The sequence below is a fragment of the Sus scrofa genome, chromosome 2, assembly GCF_000003025.6.
Source record: "Sus scrofa isolate TJ Tabasco breed Duroc chromosome 2, Sscrofa11.1, whole genome shotgun sequence".
Lineage (NCBI taxonomy): Eukaryota > Metazoa > Chordata > Mammalia > Artiodactyla > Suidae > Sus > Sus scrofa.
This window is the reverse complement of record NC_010444.4, coordinates 148652198-148672050: the sequence shown is the minus strand read 5'-3', so window position 1 is coordinate 148672050 and position 19853 is coordinate 148652198. Positions and strand designations below refer to the sequence as shown.

General features: G+C 49.2%; 2 protein-coding genes across 2 annotated transcripts in view; one reads left to right on the top strand and one right to left on the bottom strand.

Moving 5' to 3' along the window:
• Nucleotides 1–8488, top strand: part of DPYSL3 (dihydropyrimidinase like 3) — a 113493-nt gene extending 105005 nt beyond the window's left edge. The window contains 3 exon segments of the mRNA XM_003124066.6: nucleotides 1024–1203; nucleotides 4968–5130; nucleotides 6711–8488. Of these exon segments, the coding sequence (XP_003124114.4) occupies nucleotides 1024–1203; nucleotides 4968–5130; nucleotides 6711–6799 (432 nt within the window). The 3' untranslated portion in view covers nucleotides 6800–8488.
• The window catches only part of STK32A (serine/threonine kinase 32A), a 143784-nt gene continuing 132390 nt past the window's right edge, over nucleotides 8460–19853 (bottom strand). Inside the window, 2 exon segments of the mRNA XM_021084962.1 lie at nucleotides 8460–16101; nucleotides 16512–16576. Coding sequence (XP_020940621.1) covers nucleotides 16008–16101; nucleotides 16512–16576 — 159 coding nt within the window. The 3' untranslated portion in view covers nucleotides 8460–16007.

The window sequence follows — 19853 nt, the reverse complement described above, 5'->3', positions numbered from 1 at the left end:
GGCACTGTGCTTCTCATTCACTGAGTCTTCGCAATAGCTGTCTCCAGGTATAGGAACTATTATTGTCCCTGCTTTATAGATTGGGAAATGGAGTTGCAGAGAGATTAGATCATTGATGCCGCAAATAAAGGGTGACGTTGGGATTCTAACCCAGACAACTGGATTCCAATCTGACGCCCTTAAGCACTCTGCAGCCATGCCTTTTGCACCTAGTGCGTAAACGAAGGCGGTAGGAGGAAGCCCATTGTGGGGATAATGGCCTTTGCTTAAACAGGGTGTCATATCATGTTATTTATTTATTTTTTGAATTTTTACTTTTGCGTATTCTTTATTAAAGTGTGGTGGATTCACAGTGTCGTGCCAGTTTCTGCTGTGCTCAGTGACCCAGGCGCACCGTATACACACATTCTTTTTCTCCCATTATCTACATCATGGTCTATCCCAGGAGGTTGGATATAGTTCCCTATGGTGTGCAGCAGGACCTCGTGGCTTATCCACTCTGATGTCATAGTTTGCATCTCCCAGCCCCACACTCCCCTTCCATCCCGCTCCCCCCTTTCCCCCTTGGGAACCACAAGTCTGTTCTCCGGGTCTGTGAGTCTGTTTTGTAGGGAGGATCATTTGTGCCGTATTTTAGGTTCCACATAGAAGTGATATCATCTCATAGTATTTCATTTCAAGCTAGGGGGACTCGAGGGTCATATAACCCACCTACCCAGTTCAAGACCACAAACTCACCATCCCTGGTAGTTATCCACCTCTTTGAACACCACCAGTGGCAAAAACTCACGTCCACGGGAGGACCCTGCTAAGGAGTGAAGGCTTCTCTCCACTGGGAAGCCCACTCGTAGGAAGTGTCTGTCTCCCGAGGCTGCCAAAAGCCTGCAGGTGCTCTAAGCCTTCCCTGGGTTACCCGGTCAGACAGATGCTAGTGATGCTGAAGGCAGGATCCCGAGCAGGGGAGGACCGCGGTCCTCCTTCGCTCCTTGCTACGCATGCGCGTAACCAAGGCTTTGTCTCCAGGCCGCCGAGTACAACATCTTTGAAGGGATGGAGCTGCGCGGGGCTCCTCTGGTGGTCATCTGCCAGGGCAAGATCATGCTGGAAGACGGCAACCTGCACGTGACCCAGGGCGCCGGCCGCTTCATCCCCTGCAGCCCCTTCTCGGACTATGTCTACAAGCGCATTAAAGCCCGGAGGAAGGTGAGCAGCTCCCTGAGCCCAGGGTGGGGGCGGGGCCTGTGTCCCTTCTGCACAGCACGGGTCACCTTGACCTAGGGAGGGTCTCGGGCGCTCTAGATCTTCCCAGAGACATTCACAGCAACCATCTCTTCCCAAAGGATAGGGCACAGATTTAATGGACTGCGCAAGGGAGTTTCAAAAACTTTTTTGGCTAAAGAAATCTTTTTGAAAAATGATTTCCCGGAGTTCCCGTCGTGGCGCAGTGGTTAACGAATCCGACTAGGAACCATGAGGTTGCGGGTTCGGTCCCTGCCCTTGCTCAGTGGGTTAACGATCTGGCGTTGCCGTGAGCTGTGGTGTAGGTTGCAGACTCGGCTCGGATCCTGCGTTGCTGTGGCTCTGGCGTAGGCTGGTGGCTACAGCTCCGATTCAACCCCTAGCCTGGGAACCTCCATATGCCGAGGGAGCGGCCCAAGAAATAGCAACAACAACAACAAAAAGACAAAGGCCAAAAAAAAAAAAAAAAAAAGAAAAAAAAAAAAAGAAAAATGATTTCCCCATTTCTAGCGTGCTTTCCAAAAATCAATTCAATATTTTAACATTTCAAAGTAATGACTCTGTATTTCTTAAAAATAAATGACTCTTTAAGGCTCACAAGGAGAACCAGTGGTCCACACCCACCCCTCTCTGTCCCATCCCTTTTCTGTTGGTGTGACTGCCTCTGGGCAAACATTTCTAACTCTTGTAGCTAGTTTGGTGATTCAGACAAAAATCTAATTTATGTCCCTGATTTGGCAGATTGGTAGAAGTGCACCTGTGTGGGCACACACGTCCAAGACAGAGTAGCTCTAGCTGATTGGGGGGGAAGGCCCAGATCTCTGTCTTTTCAGCTTCCCTTCCTACCCCCGCACCAACCTCAAGGTCACCTTCCTGTACGGAAGCCTTAGGGCTCCTCACAGCCCGATGTAACCAGCTCAGGAGTGTGGGGTTTGAGCCCTGGTCCTGACCAGTCTATTAGAAGGATAAAGTCATCCGTGCATGTGGGATGGGGGAGCTGGGGTGGGGGTCCCTTTATAAGGCCCCAGGGCCAGGCTGGAGGAAACAGCCCTGCCCACCTCGGTGCCTGGACCCATCGCAGGAGTCTCCACCTCTCTGCAGAGCACTGTTCCTGTGAAACAGGCTCCGAGGGAGCTCGCCAAGCAGCAGGTTTCGTGGGTATTGCTTTCAGGATCTCCCCTTGTGACCACATGAAGGAAGCAGGACAGGGCCGAGGGAGAGGTTGGCAGGGATGCGGTTGTAAGCAAGGCCTCCTCAGCTGGGCTGGTCCTTGAAAGGGCGCTGGGCTCCCTCTGCCTGGACTTCCACCCTATAAAGCAGCTTTTGGGTGTGGGCTGCCCCCAGGCAGAGGGTGGGGTCTTCTTCATCTGAGGGCAGTTCTTGAGTGGGCTCCCATGAGACCTTCCTGCTGCCAACAGGCCCAGCCTCTGGGAGAGGGAGTCTTCAGTGGTGGGTGGGGTTCAGGCTTGGGGACAGGAAGTGGGTGCCCGCTGCAGTGTCCCTTTGAGCTCAGCATCCCTCTGAGAAGCCCAATCGGTAGGTGTCCTACCCAATTCCCAGACAGACACCAGGGAGCCCATCAGTAGGTGGGTGGGTGTTTGCAACAGAGTGGCCTTCCCCGTCTCATGAGGCAGCTGCCCAGCCCTGCCTGAGAGAACAAACTTTTTTTTGGCCCGTTTTTGTTTTCTAATGTATTGTTTTATTGGGAAGTGAACAGGTAATCCAATCAGCTTTCCAAGCAAAAATAGAGGGATTCTAGAATTATGATGGAGATGGAAGCGTAAATTGAAATAAGCTTTTCAAAATTCTGGGACGCTAGATCCTTTTGTGCACATGGCCCCTGCGTGATCTTGGTTGTCCAGTTGTGGACCTTGGATTGGGAAAGTCCCTTATAATTTTACATGTAGGGTTTCCGAGGCAGTTGATGATGAGAAGCCAGAGAGAATCCATTTCCTCTAAAGCCCAGGGGGAGGCAGCCGCCATGTCCGTGGCCTCTAGGGGAGAACATACTTGCTTCTGCTGGGCTCACGTCTACCTCCCTGAAGCCAACCGGGCAGCTCATTTCTGCTCCAGGCACCTGCGCAGAACGAGCTCAGCCCATCTCTGAGCATCAGTGCGTTCTCACAGGCATCTCTTCTTTGGCCTCACAGTCGCTGCAGCCTCCCGCGCTCCCTTCGTGACAATACTGTAAACCCCTTCCCCATTCTTCTCTCTTTATGAGCGATCACGTTAAATGTAGGCGGTGTGGAGTAAAATCCACCCTCCAGCTGTGGTCTGATAGAGGAGAGCGTGAAACTCAAGGGTCCTACGTATCTGTTTGTCTTTCCGTCACGTGACACCGACAAGTGCTGATGGGATAGTTCTTGGTCAAGGTCTGGGGAGAGCGCCCATATAGGCATCATCTCACCTGAGTCCTCAGCATCTGCAGATTTGATGAGCTCCGCCCCTGAGTCTGCACCTGAGTCCCTGACAGAGAAGGAAGGCTCTGCGGCCACCCATCCTTTGGGTCTTAGCAGGCAGCCATCCTGTGCTGTCCTCTGGCCGTTGTACCCTGTGCCGCCCATACTGCTGCCCTGTGTGGTCCTGCAGGGTTTGTGTCATGGGCTGTGAGCCCCTTAGCAGAGGCAGTCTGTTTCCTGTGGACGTAAGCTCCCGTCACGCCAAGCCTGGCACAGAGCCTGTGCTTGGGTGATGTTGCTGGCAGGCTCCACGGTCCCAGGGCTAGTGTGTGGCCATAGCCAGAGGCGGGTGGGCCAGAGCCACTGAATGAGGACACTCGTTTCTGATCTGTGCTGAGGAGTTTGAGGATGGAGCTCCCGCGAGATCGCATCCTTGCCAGCACGTGACCTCCCCTCAAACTGCGCCCCTTCCCACCGGCCCCGCCCTGGCCACACAGGGGGTTCTTCCCGTTGGCTCATGTTCCCACTCCCTTTCCTCTGCCGGGAACTCTGCCATCCAGGCCACTCCTCTGCCTCCCCCAGCCTCCTCCCTGCTTAGCTCCACCCCGGCTCCACCAGCAGGCTCCTTTGATCCTTCAGATGGAAGCTCATCTGTTTAGAGAGCCCTTCACTCGCCATTCCAGGGTCACTCTGTCACAACACCCCCACTTTATGTTATACTGCGTCTCTTTGCCTTAAAATCATCTTATTTTTCCAGTGTTACTCAGACAGAATGGACACACAGCATCATCTGACTTACATCACGGACGGGTACCACAATAAGCTTAGGGAACAGCCATCATCTCACAGAGATACACCATTCAATAGAAAAAAATTCCATTTTCCTTGTGATGAGAGCTCCCAGGATTTATACTCTTAACTTTTTTTTTTGGTCCTTTTTTTTTTTTTTTAAGGACCGCACCTGCGGCATATGGAGGTTCCCAGGCTAGGGGTTGAGTTGGAGCTACAGCTGCCAGCCGACGCCACAGCCACAGCAATGTCAGATCCACTGAGTGCGGCCAGGGATGGAACCCCTGTCTTCATGGATACCAGTCTGATTCATTAACCACTGAGCCATGATGGGAACGCCCCCTCCTAACAGCTTTGATATATAACATACAGGAGTGTTAATTACCTTCATCGTGTTGGGAAGCACATCCTTAGTAAAAAATAACGTGATTGTTATTTTCTGGCTCCCACTACACGCTTTGCTCACGGCCACCCCTGTACTGCCTAGAACAGACCCTTAGCTGTTGAAGAAATAAATGGTGACCACTTTCTCTGCCGCAGATGGCGGACCTGCACGCGGTGCCCAGGGGCATGTATGATGGGCCAGTGTTTGACCTGACCACCACGCCCAAGGGGGGCACCCCCGCCGGCTCCACCCGGGGCTCTCCCACGCGGCCCAACCCTCCCGTGAGGAACCTCCATCAGTCGGGATTTAGCCTGTCAGGTGAGTGGGACAAGGTGATGCGAAAAGGGGCCAGAGGAGGGAGGGGAAGAGGTGAGCAGTGATCCCTAGAGCTACTAACCCATCACTTTTCAGGGAGCAGGCCACTGGGGCAGCCAGCAGGAAGATTTGCCCCACCAAAGAGGGGCCCTGCTGGGAAGTAAGCCAAGGCTCAGTCAGGTTAAAGATGAGGTTTAAATAATGGCCAGTGCTGCTTGGAGGTCACACCTGGCGGGCCGGGGTGGGGGTGGTCTCTGGCACCGGGCGGGAACCCGGGCGGGAACCCGGATGGGATCTTGGCCTGTGAAAGCCCTGCAGTACGTTTCCTTTCCTCCGTTTGCTCAGGTGGATGGAGAGCTCAAGTTATTTTTCTGCTCCAATTGCAGTAGCTTCTTCTCACTCAGAATTTTAAATATAATCTCCCTTCCTTTTAGTAAGGATGCTGGCAATAGCTGCCATTGACTGAACCCTGACCGCGGTTTAGTGCCACCAGTAGTCTCAAAGGTCTCGTATTCATAGAAAATATTCAATGGCTCCCTAACCAGTCGTCTTAAAATGGGGGAAAATAAGCATAGATTTGTACCTCTATGATGAGCATTTTTGTTTTATTTATTTATTTTTTTGCCTTTTGTCTTTTTAGGGCTGCACCCGCAGCATATGGAGGTTCCCAGGCTAGGGGGTCTCATCAGAGCTGCATCTGCAATTACAACACAGCTCACGGCAATCCTGGATCCTTAACCCACTGAGCGAGGCCAGGAATCGAACCCACAACCTCATGGTTCCTTGTTGCATGTGTTTCCACTGTGCCACATTGGGAAGTCCTATGATGAGCATTTTAAAGCGAGAGAAGCAAGATAAGAAGGGGATGAAATGCATAGAGAGACAGCAGCTGTGTGTGGGGGGGAGAGGGAATGGGAGAAACAGGAAAATAGGAAAAACAAGGGGGCGCAGAGGAGGAAGACGACTGGAAGAGGGTGTCGTCAGAGACCCTGTGTTGCAGTTGCCAGAAACTGTTCAGTGATGTGTCATTTTTCACGGCTCCCCGGCGACCATCACCCCTAAACTTTTGGAGGCCCCTTTCTAAAAGGTCATGAATGCCTATTAGTGTTTCCTTTTTGCCATGGCCGGGGAGGGGTGGAACGTCACTACTGCGAGTTGTGAGACCCTGGGCAAGTTGCCTCACCTCCCGCAACCTCAGTCACCTCCTCCGTAAGGTGGGCTAAGAACGACCTCCTCAAGGGGTAGTGGTGAGAGCGGAGTCAGGCGACCTGAGAAGCCCTGCACACGCTGCTTGCCCCAAGGAATGTGGGCAGCTGCTTTTCATGTCCTTCCCATTGCTCTTTTTATTATCACCGCTGTGATGCTGAGGGGCTGGTGACCCCCGCTAAGAGCCTAGCTTCTCCTGGCAAAGGGCTCTTTTCAGGAGGGTGGGTCCGAAAAGTCTGGAACACGTGACAGACGGGCAGCTTCTTGGGAGATGAGGAAGGCGTTTATTACAGCACCTTCTTCAACGTAACGCAATTTCTCTCTTGTCCACACCCCCGCTCCCTTTCTATTCGCTGGGAACTTACTGCCACCCGTAGGCACCCAAGTGGATGAGGGGGTCCGCTCCGCCAGCAAGCGCATCGTGGCGCCCCCTGGAGGCCGTTCGAACATCACATCCCTGAGTTAAGCCACCCTTCCCGGAAGAGAGGGGCAGAAGCAAGAAGAGATTCTTTTGAAGCCAAAATGGTACACCACTATTTAAGAAGGAAAGCGAATCCAAACAGTTTCGAGCTAAAGAATCAATAAGCCTCAAGCCTTATGTTTCTCCAATGTTACGCTCGCTTGCCTAGCTTTACGAATATCGCTTTGTTTTCGGTTTATGCTTAGCCTAATGGGGGTTGGAACCCCCTCCCCCCACTTTCATGCATGCAATCAGGCCACTAAGGTAAAAGTCTGCTATATAGTGTTGAGAGCGTGTGTAGTGCTGCATCTTAAGACAAGGGGACAGACAAAGCTGGGACGTCAGGAAAATGAACACAAGGGATGCTGGTTATTCGGGGTCCGTGGGTGGTGGGAGCCCAGAGCAAGGCCGAGGGCTCAGAGGGCTGGGATAGGGTGTGTACGGGGGGAGGGGCGGCGGGGGGTGAGCTTAAGGGGTCCTATGTATTGTGTTGAGGAAGTACCTTTATTTCCACGGAAGATGGCCACCTCGGGGCAGCCGGGTCATTCCCGCACCGTCTGCGGGGTCTGCTGAGAAGGCAGGCGGTCTGGGGTTCCAGACTTTGTTACGTTCCCTCCTAGTAGATTTTATTCCTTGAACCATTTTGTTACAACACCCCCCTCCCCAACCCGCCCCAATCCAACTAGCGCGTCCCCCTGCTGGGTCGTGCCAGGGTTTGGACGGACCTCTTTCTTGGTGGGGTTTTCCACGTCTTCTCTTCTTTCCTGGGGTTGGGCAGGAAAGGGGAGAGAGGAAAAGCCCTCTCTCTTTCTCTTGCCCTCCCTGGCTCTTTGGTGCTCTTAAAAGGCGGCAGCTGAGAGCACGGCACAGGCGCTGGGGGGGCGGGGGCGCAGCCGCTTAAATGAGCCTCCCGCTAAACACCTGCTGGTGGTCGCCTCCCTTCTCCTTGCAAACGGAGGCGAGCGGGCAGCTCCTGGCAGGACCGAGTTAGGACTGGAGCCTCGTGTGCCAGCGGTGAGTGACGCTCTTGATCTCCCGAGACCCAGGCACATCCTTGATTGAATAGGATTTTGTGGGGAGAGTGTTTTCGCCGGTGTCCCTAACTCCTCTTGGGGAATCTCAGCGGCTATGGGAGTCCAGCAGGGATGTGGAAAAGCCCACGGGGAGCAGAGGGAGCCCTGCCTGTGGTCGTGGTTCTGTTCGTTGGCTCTGTCGCCTTCTGTTAGCTTCTCCTTGGGGAAGACTTGTTTCAGTCTTGGAATCCCTGGACGAGTGGAAGTGACATTCGGCCTTCCTGACATGACGCTTAAAGGAAATTAGCATCCAGTGTTAGCTCCCACCTTGTCTGTCAGCCCTGCATGTCCAGTTTTTTGAAGCAAGTTCTTTGAGGGCGATGAGGATTTGTAGAACCAAGCCGCCATGTGCAGGAAAAACATATTCAACCTGGGACCAGCCTTCTGTGCGTGGGGGTGGGGGGTGGGGGAGAGATCCAGCTGGTAGATCCCAGACCTTTCAAGAAAAGAGCAGGCCTCAGACACCTTTCAAGCGCTTAGGAGAAGCTATTATCTCTGCAGGTGTTAGTAAGCTGAAGACCAGAGAAAAGGGTTGAAAAGGAATTGGGAAACAGCCAAGGAAGAGGATTTCTCTAGCAAGCTAATTTCTGTTCTAGTCATTACAAAAAAAAAAAAAAAAAAATTATGTCCCCTCACACACGGAGTCTTGCTATTTCTAAGGCTTTTTCATGGTGCCTTTATTTTAAGGGAAACTTAACTGAAGGAGAGGATGTAGCTCTTGATTTATAACTCAGAGACTGGGGAGCCTTTGGCAGAAATCACTACTATGACAGTTTTGCAGGCAGAGGGAGCGGATCAGCTGCAGCCTCTTTATATACCTCATTGGCTGGGCTGTGCGGCAGGATGCGTTGCAGTGCCAGCCACAACCACCAGATGGAGGAAGAGACGCTTAAATAACGCTAGTCCGAGCATCCACTTGTACGCGTGCCGTCCGCTGCTGCTCTTACCCAGACCCTGCGTCCAGCTCCTCCTCCCATGACCTCTCTGTGCCATGAAAATAGATGGTCCGTGGCCAGATGGGTTGCACTTGGGGCTTCTGAATGAAACCTTCAACCCGAACTTTATATTCCACACAAGGTTTCCATGCTGTGGGAACCCCCTCTTCATGCCTTCGCGGCAGGCAACGTCCCTCATCTGAGAAAGTCTCCCTTTCTTCACTTAGTAACTTTCCGAGCATAGACATTCCTGAGAGTTCCAAGAAAACTCCCACGATTTTCGGGACTTTGATTTCTAGTTCCTTATTACTTAAGTTGAAATTTATATTCAAATGGACCCTCTTGCAAGAGACCCAATCAAAGAGCCGGGTCCACAGGGTTTAGGCAGAGAACCTGCGGAGGGGGTGGGGGCGGGGGTGGGGCACAGCCCTCTGGGTTCCCTGGCGTCTCCTCCGAGTGCGAAGGGCGTGCTGGATCTTCCACCTCCCCCCACCCCAGCTTGCTTTTGCTGTCTCATCTCTTGGCCCCGCCCCTCTCTTTCCCCTCCACCCCCGCCCTCGGCCTTCTCGCATTACTCCAAACCCAGATGGAGCCACCTTCGGGGTTTCTTTCTGGCACGGCCACTGTCTTGGGGAGTGGAGAAGGTATTCGTAGAACTGTTAAATCAGCCACCCCACTGGGAAGATTCCTTCTCTGAGTTTTCTAAAGCTGGCGGGTTGTAGTTAGGCAGAAAATCGGTTCATGCAAGTCTAGTCACCCTGTGGCCCTTTTCTGCATGACTACACACAGAAAGTCATGCTCTGCTCCCAAGGCCTGCCTCCCAAGCCTGGACGTGCACCCCCTCTCCCCTCGCAGAAGCCGTCCCCAGCAGCTTCATGTCACAAGCTTCCCAGGCTGTGCCCCCTGGAAAACTCCAGCTCAAGTCCCTGCGTCCCCGTGGGCGGTGCTGGGCAGCCAGCATTCCTGGAAGTTCCCCCTTTGGCAACGGTGTGTGGGTGTTCGGTTCTGTGTCTGGTGACTATGGACAGACAGTAAATCTCCCTGTGACCCGTGGTAGCTGTGAGGCGGCTCTGGAACGCCAAGAGCTGTTTGCTTTGAACCGTGAAGAAAACTGTGTTTTGAGTTTAGCTGAGATTAAGAAAAAAGTTCCTCCAGTGACTGTTAATGTAAACCTGGTTATTAAAATAACTGTAAAACCACCGTGTCGTTGTCTAGCCTTCTTCTGCCTTGCGCCCTTCCACCTGCAGCGTGAGCACCGCCCAGCGGAGCAGACAGGGTTAGCAAGACGGGCGCATCTGATGCACACCGTCACCGTGAGAAAATGTGGGGAGTTTGTCTTTGCAGTTGAGCTTGATTTTTTGTTTTGGCCACAGAGTTAGAGGACCATTATTGGAACTTGGGGGTAGTAGCTAAAGATTTTTTTAAGGAGTCATCAGATTTAGTATGCTTGTAAAAGCCATTGCCATTTGAGATTAAGCTAATTGAGTTCAGAAGAGATCCTGAAAGGGTCTTTGGGGTTTGTTTTTGTCTTCTCCTTAAAGCGTTTTCTGCTTCTTCCTAAAAGTCTAAACTTTGAGAAAATGCAAACAAAGCATGTTCCAAAGCATATTTTTTAGGAAACTGTTCCCAAGGAGTCCAGGGAGTATGGGAATGGATCATTTACCATGTCTACTCTTGGGAGACTCGAAGTATGTATCACCACGCGGAAGGATCTGAGAAGTTTTATGAGTCTTTCAAAATCTGTCCAACTCATGCTTCTCCAACATGTTTTTGACTCTGGAACGTTTGCGCACCCTTCAACATTCCACCGAACCTGTTACACTAAAACCTTTCAGGGAAATACTCCTGGATCCAGTGAGATTTTATGTAGGACATCTTTCGTTGCAAATGTTAGGCTTCTATGGGCAAAGAAAACCTTTCTGAAAAGGTTTTTTTTTTTTTTTTTTTGAAGTCTGATGTAACTGAAAACTTCAGGGATAGATGTGGATAGTTTGAAGCAGATGGGATCTAGGATGTCTCATTCCACCTGTTCACCCCACCTGCTGAAGTAGTGCTTCTTTCCATGTAGGAGCAAAACGGGCCCTTGACACCTTCAGGTTTGCATTTTGCTGCTTCCTAACTTCAGGGGGAGGGAGCATCTCTGCATTGGGCCGACTAAGGAGGTGGATTCTGATTGGTCCTGCTGGGTCACGTGCTCACCATTGACCCAGTCACTGTGTCCCAGATACTGAGAACGATTGGCCACACCTGGTCACATGCCTGGCCCCTGAACCACATGGACCCTAAATAACTCAAAGAAAATCGATCTGTGATCCTAGAAGAGGGTGGTGTGCACCTCAGGCAGGTAAGCAGCAGGTGGCCACTGGCACTGTTGTCAAGCCTGCAGAGCAGGAATGTGTTGCTCAGCACAGTACCTGTGGTCAAGGCTGGGGCAGGTGGGAAGGGGATGAGGGGATGGAATTGCTTTGATGTGTGATGAGCCTCTCTTGGTTTGGCAGAAAAATGCCATCAGTCCAGAAACCTGGGGTGATGATACCTATGCTACAGCTCACAGCACTGCCGGATCCTTAACCCACTGAGCGAGGCCAGGGATTGAATCTGTATCCACATGGATACCAGTTGCGGTGCCACAAGGGGAAATCCTGATGTTACATTTTAACACAGACACTCAGAAACCACGTCAGAAGCTGCTCTGAACGTATAAAGAATTCTTTCAGTTTGACGTTCGGAGTTTGATGGTGAATAAGCTTTGGCCTGTAGTCCCATCTTGTGGCTTGAACTCAGGATGAGTGAAGCACCTCTTCTTGCTTTTGTCTGTGGCAGCAACTGAGCTCTGCTTAGGATTTGTGTGGGTATAAAGGCCATGCTCAGAGCTTAAAATGAGGCCAGCCTGCAGGGCTTTTGTGTTTTGCTAAGTTCGTGGAATTCTCACACTTAGCCACACCTCTGGGGGCTGGAGGTATTCAGGGCTGAGTCACATCAGCGGGGGAGGGGGGAATGAGAACCCTGAGTAGGAATAACAAGGTCCCTCTGGTTTCAGTGAACTTTCTGGACTCACCTGTGCTCCCACCACCCAGCCATCACAAGGGGAACACCAGCTATGAGCAGGCAATGGCATGCATAGGCCAAAGCAACCAGCAGAAGTGAGATCTCATCCTTAAGGCTGGCGTTCCTCAGAATGGCAGGGGGTCTAGCTCCTCCTCTGTGCTCAGAGGGTGCTGAGAACAGGACCTGGACAACAGCCCCTAGTTTGCAGGATTGGAGCCCACCAGACTGACGAGAACTGATCCTGAAAACCAGCTAAGCTGCTGACTGTCAAGCTGTTGTGGGTCCAAGAGGTAGCTGCATGTTCCCTCAGTTGTCCCCAAGGGCAGAGGTTGCTTCTGGCTGCAAGAGGTCAGAGTTGTCTGTTCCCTTCCTGTCCTGAGTCAAGGGCCTTGGACCGTGCACCTGCTGCTTGGGTGTGTGGAACAGGATGAAGATGTTGAGGGGTGGGAGGGTAGCGTGGAAAAAGATGTGTGGGCTGTCCTTCAGGTCATAGTGAAAGACAGAGTCCAGAATTCTGGGCTGTGCTTCCTTTCTGTTTTGTGGATCAGCGAGACTGTGTTGCTTCCCATGGTTCTAGAACAGGGTGTCTGACACCAGCTGTCCCTGGCGAAGGATGTCCCTCACAGCAGGAAGTGGAAATAAGAACAAGTGACTCCAGGAACCCACACCCCTCCCTCTTGGGGGAACAATTATTCACCCCCCAACACACACGGCTGACAAAGAAGGGTCAGTTGCTTAGGGTGTAGAGAAGACACTTTAATTCACACAGGCACAATGACGGTACAAACGCTAAGCTCAGCAGAAGCATGGATTTCCCACCCAAGGGCCGTCCGTTCCCAACAGCGCAGATAACTGGGGTTTGGGTTTTTTACTATTGATGTGTCTGATATGACACTGAATGGAGGAGACAGTGATCACAGACAGACAGAGTTTCTAGGAAACAGGAATCTGTGTTGACAGGACGTGGGGACGACTGGATACGGAAAAGCCTGTTTTTCATGCCTTTTCGTTTGGTTTTGGAAGAATGCAAGCCTGGGCATTGCTGTGTCAGCCAAAAGCAGGAACACTGGTCCCTGCTACTGGGCTAACCCACTCGTTCTCCCTAGATGTTTCGCAATCCCTCCAGTCTAGAAGAGCTACGATGACTTAACGTCTAGTCGTTTCCGGTTAAAATTTTCCTATCACAAGCAGCATAACCACAAACTATTAAATTACCCAGATTAACTGAGCGGTGCTCCATGTAGCTGGACATTGACTCCTGCCCTAGCAATGCCCTCAGCCGAAAGCAGTGTTGCCCTTTGGGATGTGAGCCATTAGCAAGCATTTCCTCCCTTGGAGTTGGGACCATGGCCAAGGTCACAGGGCCACCCCTCCCCACCACGAACTGTCCCTGTGGACACAGTGGGCTGGGCGGCCCAGAGTCTTAGAACCAGGATCCTCCCAGTCTTGGGCACCTGCTCAGACTTTGCAGATGTTCCAGGTAAGGAAGGAAGCTGCGAGGAGAAAAAGCTTCCAGAAACACCAGACAAAAGGGTCAAAGAGTCACCCTGTTTTCTAAAATTCTTAGCCCTGAGCCTTGGTGGTCACAAACGTAAATGAGACATGTTCCACCGGAAGGGAGACGGTTTTAGCCCAAGTTAGAGAGTCAAACCAAAGGGGCCTGATTTCAACAACTAGCAATCACAGGAATTTAGCCATCCTTTTATTTTTTGAAAAAAGATTTTGTCCTAAGGCTCCAAATGTCCAGTGGTGCGAGGTCCTTAGAATCAGCTGTTCTGTGCAGTGATGGAGGCAATGCTTTTTCTTTTCCAACTTACACTGTGGATCTGTCACCTGGTTAGGACTAGAAATCCATCTCACCTCCCGGAGGCTGTGGTCTCCAGTCAGTGGGTCCCTGGTTCCTGACAGCCCATGAAGGTGCTGTAGGCACAGATGCAGGTCACTGGGAGTAAAAACTAGGGGTTCAACCTACAGAGGTTGGGCGGGGTTCCTGTTTCCATTTAAACTGTATAGACAAGAAATGGCACAAACAATTCCCATCCCAGTGGAGATCCGACCAAACCCATTGCACTTGGGTACGTGTTTGCCCAAATCTCTCCCTTGGGCTGATCTATACAAGGTCACAGAAAAAGGAGGGACCAGGCGACTGCAGAGATGAGGTGACAGCACATCAGGGCTTGAATCCAAACAGATGACAACAGTTGGTAAAGAAGCAAGTGGCCCTGGACCCTGCTCGTTTCCAACCTGGAACAGAATCTGGCCACCTTCTTTTAGTGCTTGTTAACCCATCCACTTTCTTGGTGAAAGTGAGTCAGAATTGATAGTGTTTGGAGGAAATCAAAATAGCACAGGCAGATAATTTCGGGGACATGTAAAGGAAAGGAATCAAACAGAACACAAGAGCTGGCTCTTAATTCTTCACAAAAATACGGCTACTCTTAAAGTAGAGAGGCACTGTTTCAGGCTTTCAAGGCCAGAAGCTCTGGGCCTCTTAGCTTTGTGAGGAGAAAACCATAAATTGAGAGTTGAAGTTTACCACTGGTTTCCTCCCTATGTTTAGTCAGCCCAGTGTGAGCTTCTGGAAAAGTCCTATGTAGCTGGCAGCAGTATCCATGACTTCTGCACCTTTCCACCTGTCTGGTTTCCTAACTGGTCTCTCTTGTTGCCCCCTTGTCCATAAGTAAGGACAAGGTTTAGGTGATCTGACTGGCCAAGAGTTGAAACAATTTCCCCAACCCTGGTCATTCCTGACTCTACCCACTGGCATCTGTGAGTTGCCAAAAACAGTTCCTCTGCAAAGATCTTTTGTGTATCAGGAGAGTGGAGTTCTATCAGAACTTAGGTGAATTAAATTTGGTGCTTGGCAGATAAATACAATACAAAGAAAGGAAAACATCAATGCTATTTTAAATAGGCAGTTCTGCTCACCATTCTTGCAGTAAGCACAAGTAGGCATTGCTGTTCCCTTAGTCAGCCTCTGTGACCTTGGACCTCTCAGTTCTAAGCGTGAGCATCCCACAGTTCTAAGTGTCATTCAGACTATAAAGGCACATCTAATCTGTTGAACATTTTAGTGCATCTGGTATTAGTCAAAAATAAGGCTCTCTCTCTCACACACACATACAGAACCAAAAAAGATGACTCGTTTCATTAGTGAAGGATCCTGTGATAATGGGATTCTTTAAGAAAAGATAAACACCATGTGTCATAAAATTACAGGGATTTTTCAAGGGTAAATTTTGCTATCTTCCAGAGTCACCTTATGTTCTAACTTAGACTATAACTCCTGTATAAGATACAACTTCAATGTACTATCGGTGAATGTGCTTTCAACGGGACAATATTCTTTTCTGATCCTCTCCAGACACAGGTCTTGGGTAGTCTTAAGGGGACAATTTTCCCACAAGCAACAAGCTTGAAGAAGAAGGCCAGTTGTATGCTAATAAATATTCCACAACTGGCTTGCTGGGAGGGGGGACAAAAACCTGATTTATAGCATCTGCCAATTTCTATGGTGTAAATACTTCCATCCTCACCAACTACAACCTCCCAACTTCATGTCACTGTACAGGGCGTTGGGACAGATGTGCACAGGAGCTGTTCTGACTTCAGCGCACCATGCAAAGCCCCTCATAAATCTGTGTCCCTTCTAATATGGTCCCGCCCATTTCTTCCAGAATGAGTTCCTTACTGTTAGTCACTCAGGCATGGAGATTCCCATCACTTTTGGGGATCTAACCACTTTTTTCCTAGCCAAAGAGCCTCACTCTGTCTCCCACTTATGTTCGTTTGTCCATTCATCACAGTGTAATTAGAAGGAGTGGAAAAATAAATCTACATCCACATATGCCTTTTTAAATAAAAATAGGCTGTTGAGGATACAGGATGGTGGTGGGAAAGGCAGTGAAGAGCTCATCTAGTATTACCTTCTCATTTTAGATGAATAAACGGAAGCTGAGAAAGTGGTGAAGTGACTTGCTTAAGGTCACACCCGTTGGTAGTGAAACGAGTTCCCAGGAGCCCAGGGACCATCACTGATTCATGCTGCCTCCTTCCAAAGGTGTCCTTCACATTCTCTAAGGTGTGTGAGGTGACAAGAGGTGCGAATTCCCGTCAGTCTTCCTGACGTGCTAATGTGCCAAGGAGATGCTGAAGCCTTCAGAGGTGGTTATTCTGGCCATCCTCTTCTTGTGAGTCTTTGGTTTGTTCCGAGGCTAGATTTGCTTTTCTTTTATTAAAGTCCCTTTTGACTCTTAAAAGAAGAAAAGAAAGAGAATTTATTCACTGAAATAAAAAAGAAAAGATAGAGCTTAAAAGCTTTTGAAATGACAGCATCAAGCCCAACCATTTGTAAAGCAGCATGAGCCAGGGTAAATGGCTTAAAACCATCATTGATTTTAAGTGTTTAGATTCCAATTTTTCTCCCCTTCCCATCAACAGAAACCTGATACTAAGCTAAGATACCTATTACAATTTTTGAAATCTCCTGTAGGAGGAAAAAAAAAAGGTTTCTGAATGTTCACTATTTTCTGTTAGGGATATGCATCATTTTGTAAGTAGAAAGAAAAAAGGTTAAAAAAATATATTAAAGCGTTGCAAATCAGGTCTGGCTGAAACACTCCCATCATTCCCTGAACTGCTGTTCTTCCAGGAGTTACTCACTTTTCTCTGTTGAAAATTATGAACTCCTTTTGGACAGATTCAAGGTGCTCTTGAAGAAGGCACTTCTTCAGGGAAACAAGTGGGGAAAAAATAGAGGTATAGTTAGCAAACCAATGAAGATCCTCAAAGAACTGAAAATCCATTGAATGTCTGTTCAGTGAGTGGCCCAAAGCATGGAAGACCACCGTCTCTTCTAGATGCACATGATCGCAAGTGCGTAGCAGGAGCCACACCCCAGCCAGATTAAGAGAGGAGCAAATAAAAAAGAAACAGGAAAAGCATGTCAGCTCTCTGCTCCCCACAATGAGGGAGCAAGGAAGACCTGTTATGGGTTATGAGCTTGATATCTTTCAGCCATTTAGCCGAGAGGAAACGTGGCTTCAAGGCAGGTGGGGACAAGGGTTTATTGAGCTGGTCACCTACTTCCTTTTCATGTCCTGGCCCTTATGTAAAAGGGTTGGAGGTTCTGAAAGTGAGTCCCTCTAAAACAGAATTTCCTGGTCAAGTTTAGGATTAACCTCTCTGTCCAAAGTTGTATTCCCTTTCTTGTCCTGCCCTTGTTCCCCTCGGGATTGAGGAATATCAGAGAAAAGTGGGGGAGTGGAACCAGGCAGAACCCTGTCGGGCCTTCCTGGGTATGAAGTCCCTCTGTGTCCCCTGCTCCTTGTTTTCAGGAAAGAAGGGATTCTGTCTCCTAGGCCTTCCCCAGCTCCTAAGAGGAGGCTCCGGCAGTTAACGATCAGAACAGAGAGTCATAGGACTCAGTTCCTCCTGAAGGATATAGACCACAACTTGCTGCACACCTTTGAGTTGTCTGGTAGAGACTCAAACCTTTTCCCCGGTGGAGGATGGTGGCCACAGGCACGTAGACCCCAGACTGGTTGGAACTGGAAGGCTGAGATTCCAGAAACATCACCCTGCTACCTCTCCACCAACCAGTCCATGAGCTGATCAGGCACCCTATGATCCACTCCCCTAACACTGTCTTTAAAAACCCCTGTCCAGAGTTCCCATCGTATCTCAGCAGGTCAAGAACCCAAAATAGTGTCTGTGAGGATGTGGCCTCAATCCCTGGCCTCGCTCAGTGGGTTAAGGATCTGGCAGCATAGTTTGCAGATGTGGCTCGGATCTGGCATTGCGGTGGCTGTGGTGTAGGCCTGCAGCTGCAGCTCTGATTCAACCGGTAGCCTGGAAATTTCCATATGCCCAGGTGTGGCCATAAAAAGAAAAACAAAAACCAAAACCCTTGCCTGAAAGCCACTGGGGAGTTTGGGTCTTTTGAGCCCAAGCTACCTGTTTTCTTGCTTGGCCCTGCAATAAATCTGACTCTGCTCTAAACTCAACAGTTTGGTTGACTGACATCAGCATGCATCTGCACACAAAACTGGGTTCTACTTGGACTCAATGAGCAGCTCAGAAACATCTCTTTGCACTGAATTCTAATGAAACGTTCCTCTTAACTGCACTGGGGTTGATGGGCTATACTTCAGTTGTGGTGAGCAGCCTTCATGACTTTCTCACAGATTTGCCAAGCATTTGCTTTGCCACTCCACTGTCTGGCTGTCTATATCTCATGATGACTTTTCTGCATGTAATAAGAAAATTTAACCTCAAAGAAAGGATAATCATCAGGCTCAGGACAGTGTCAGCCTCAGGTCAAGTGCTTTAAAAGTCTGTAACAGAATACTTCCAAATTACTTCCGATGAAAAATATTCTTCTCCAAGGAAAAAAATCACTGATTCATTTTGTTTTTAAATCTAGTAATTAGAAAATACTAAGTCTTCAAGTAATGAAGGGTGCTTTTTTTCTTTCCTGAACAAATATTTAAGTGATAGAAAAGTAAACTATAAAAGGGAAATAAATTTTCAGAAAAGAGGGGAGGGAAGCAAAACAAAGGCAAGAAAAGTCTCCATTGCAGGTCACTCTTATCCTCAAACTAGGTGTGTGTAACATGAAGGCTTCCAGTATCAGTCTTGGGGGACATGAAGCTACAGAATGAATAAGGTCTGATAGAGCTCCTTGGAGCTACAGCTTTACCCCAGGATTTTAGAAAACATTTTTTTTTTTTGCTTATTTTTTTTAGGGCCACAGGTAGGGCATATGGAAATTCCTAACCTAGTGGTTGAATTGGAGCTACTGCTGCCAGCCTATGCCACAGCCGTGGCAACACCAGATCTGAGCCATGTCTGAGACCTACACCACAGCTCACAGCAGCACGGATCCTTAACCCACTCAGTGAGAACCCAGGGATCGAACACGGGTCTTCCAAGATACTAGTGGGGTTTGTTTCCACTGAGTCACAATGAAAACTCCTAAAAAATATTTTTAACATTAAAATATTACATAAAGATATAAATAAACAATATTACATAATGTTTGAACATGTTTATATAATTTATGTTTGTATATATTTTATACATATGCATAATTTATGTACATATGTGTATGTATTTTTATACATTTAACAGGCAAAATATATAATATAAACAAATACATAAACAAAATTTTATATAAAAGCTCTGAAAATATTTACAAGATTAACATTTTAAAATATTTTAACATTAAAAATCAGGATTGTAATCAAATGCAGCAATGCACTTGAGTTTTTTTCTCTGTCACGTAACTCTTATTTAAATGAAGACATAAAATGCACACTCCAAGGGGAGTGTGTGCTGTGTCACTGAAGACCCTATGAGACCCCCCCCTCAACTAAGGGCTCCCATGCAACCTGTCCTCTGTCCTCCGCTTTGGTTGGAAAGGTTTAAGAAGGGCAGCAACATGGTCAGGTCAGTAGGGGTAGCCAGAAAGAGAGATGGAGGGAAAGCAGTTGGGGCTTTTGTGCTTGAGAAGAGAATCATTGGTTAAAAACCTTAGCGTGTGCTTCTCAGGGATTTGACTGGTGTGGGGTGGCAGCAGAGGTAGCTGAAGGGTTTGGGCAGGTGGAAATCTCAGCGGGTAGGAAAGGGGATTTAGGTCATTTGCTTCCATAGCAGGCAGCCTGGAAGGTTCTTAAAAGGGATTGATGAGCAGAGAGGGATTGAGTGCAGAGTATTCTGGAAACACAGAAGCAGCAGGGGCTTCTGCCGAGAGCATGAACCAGAGCCAGGAAAAGAAGGATGTTAGAACTCAGGAATGGGGAAGTAAAACAAAGCAGTGGCTAACATTTCGGCAGACATGTGCTCACTGACTCAGAGCAGTCTATGAAGTAGCTACTAAGACTAACTCCATTTCATTTTTTATTTTTTGCCTTTTTTGGGCTGCACCCAGGCATATGGAGGTTCCCAGGCTGGGGGTCGAATCGGAGCTATAGCTGCCAACCTACACCACAGCCACAGCAATGC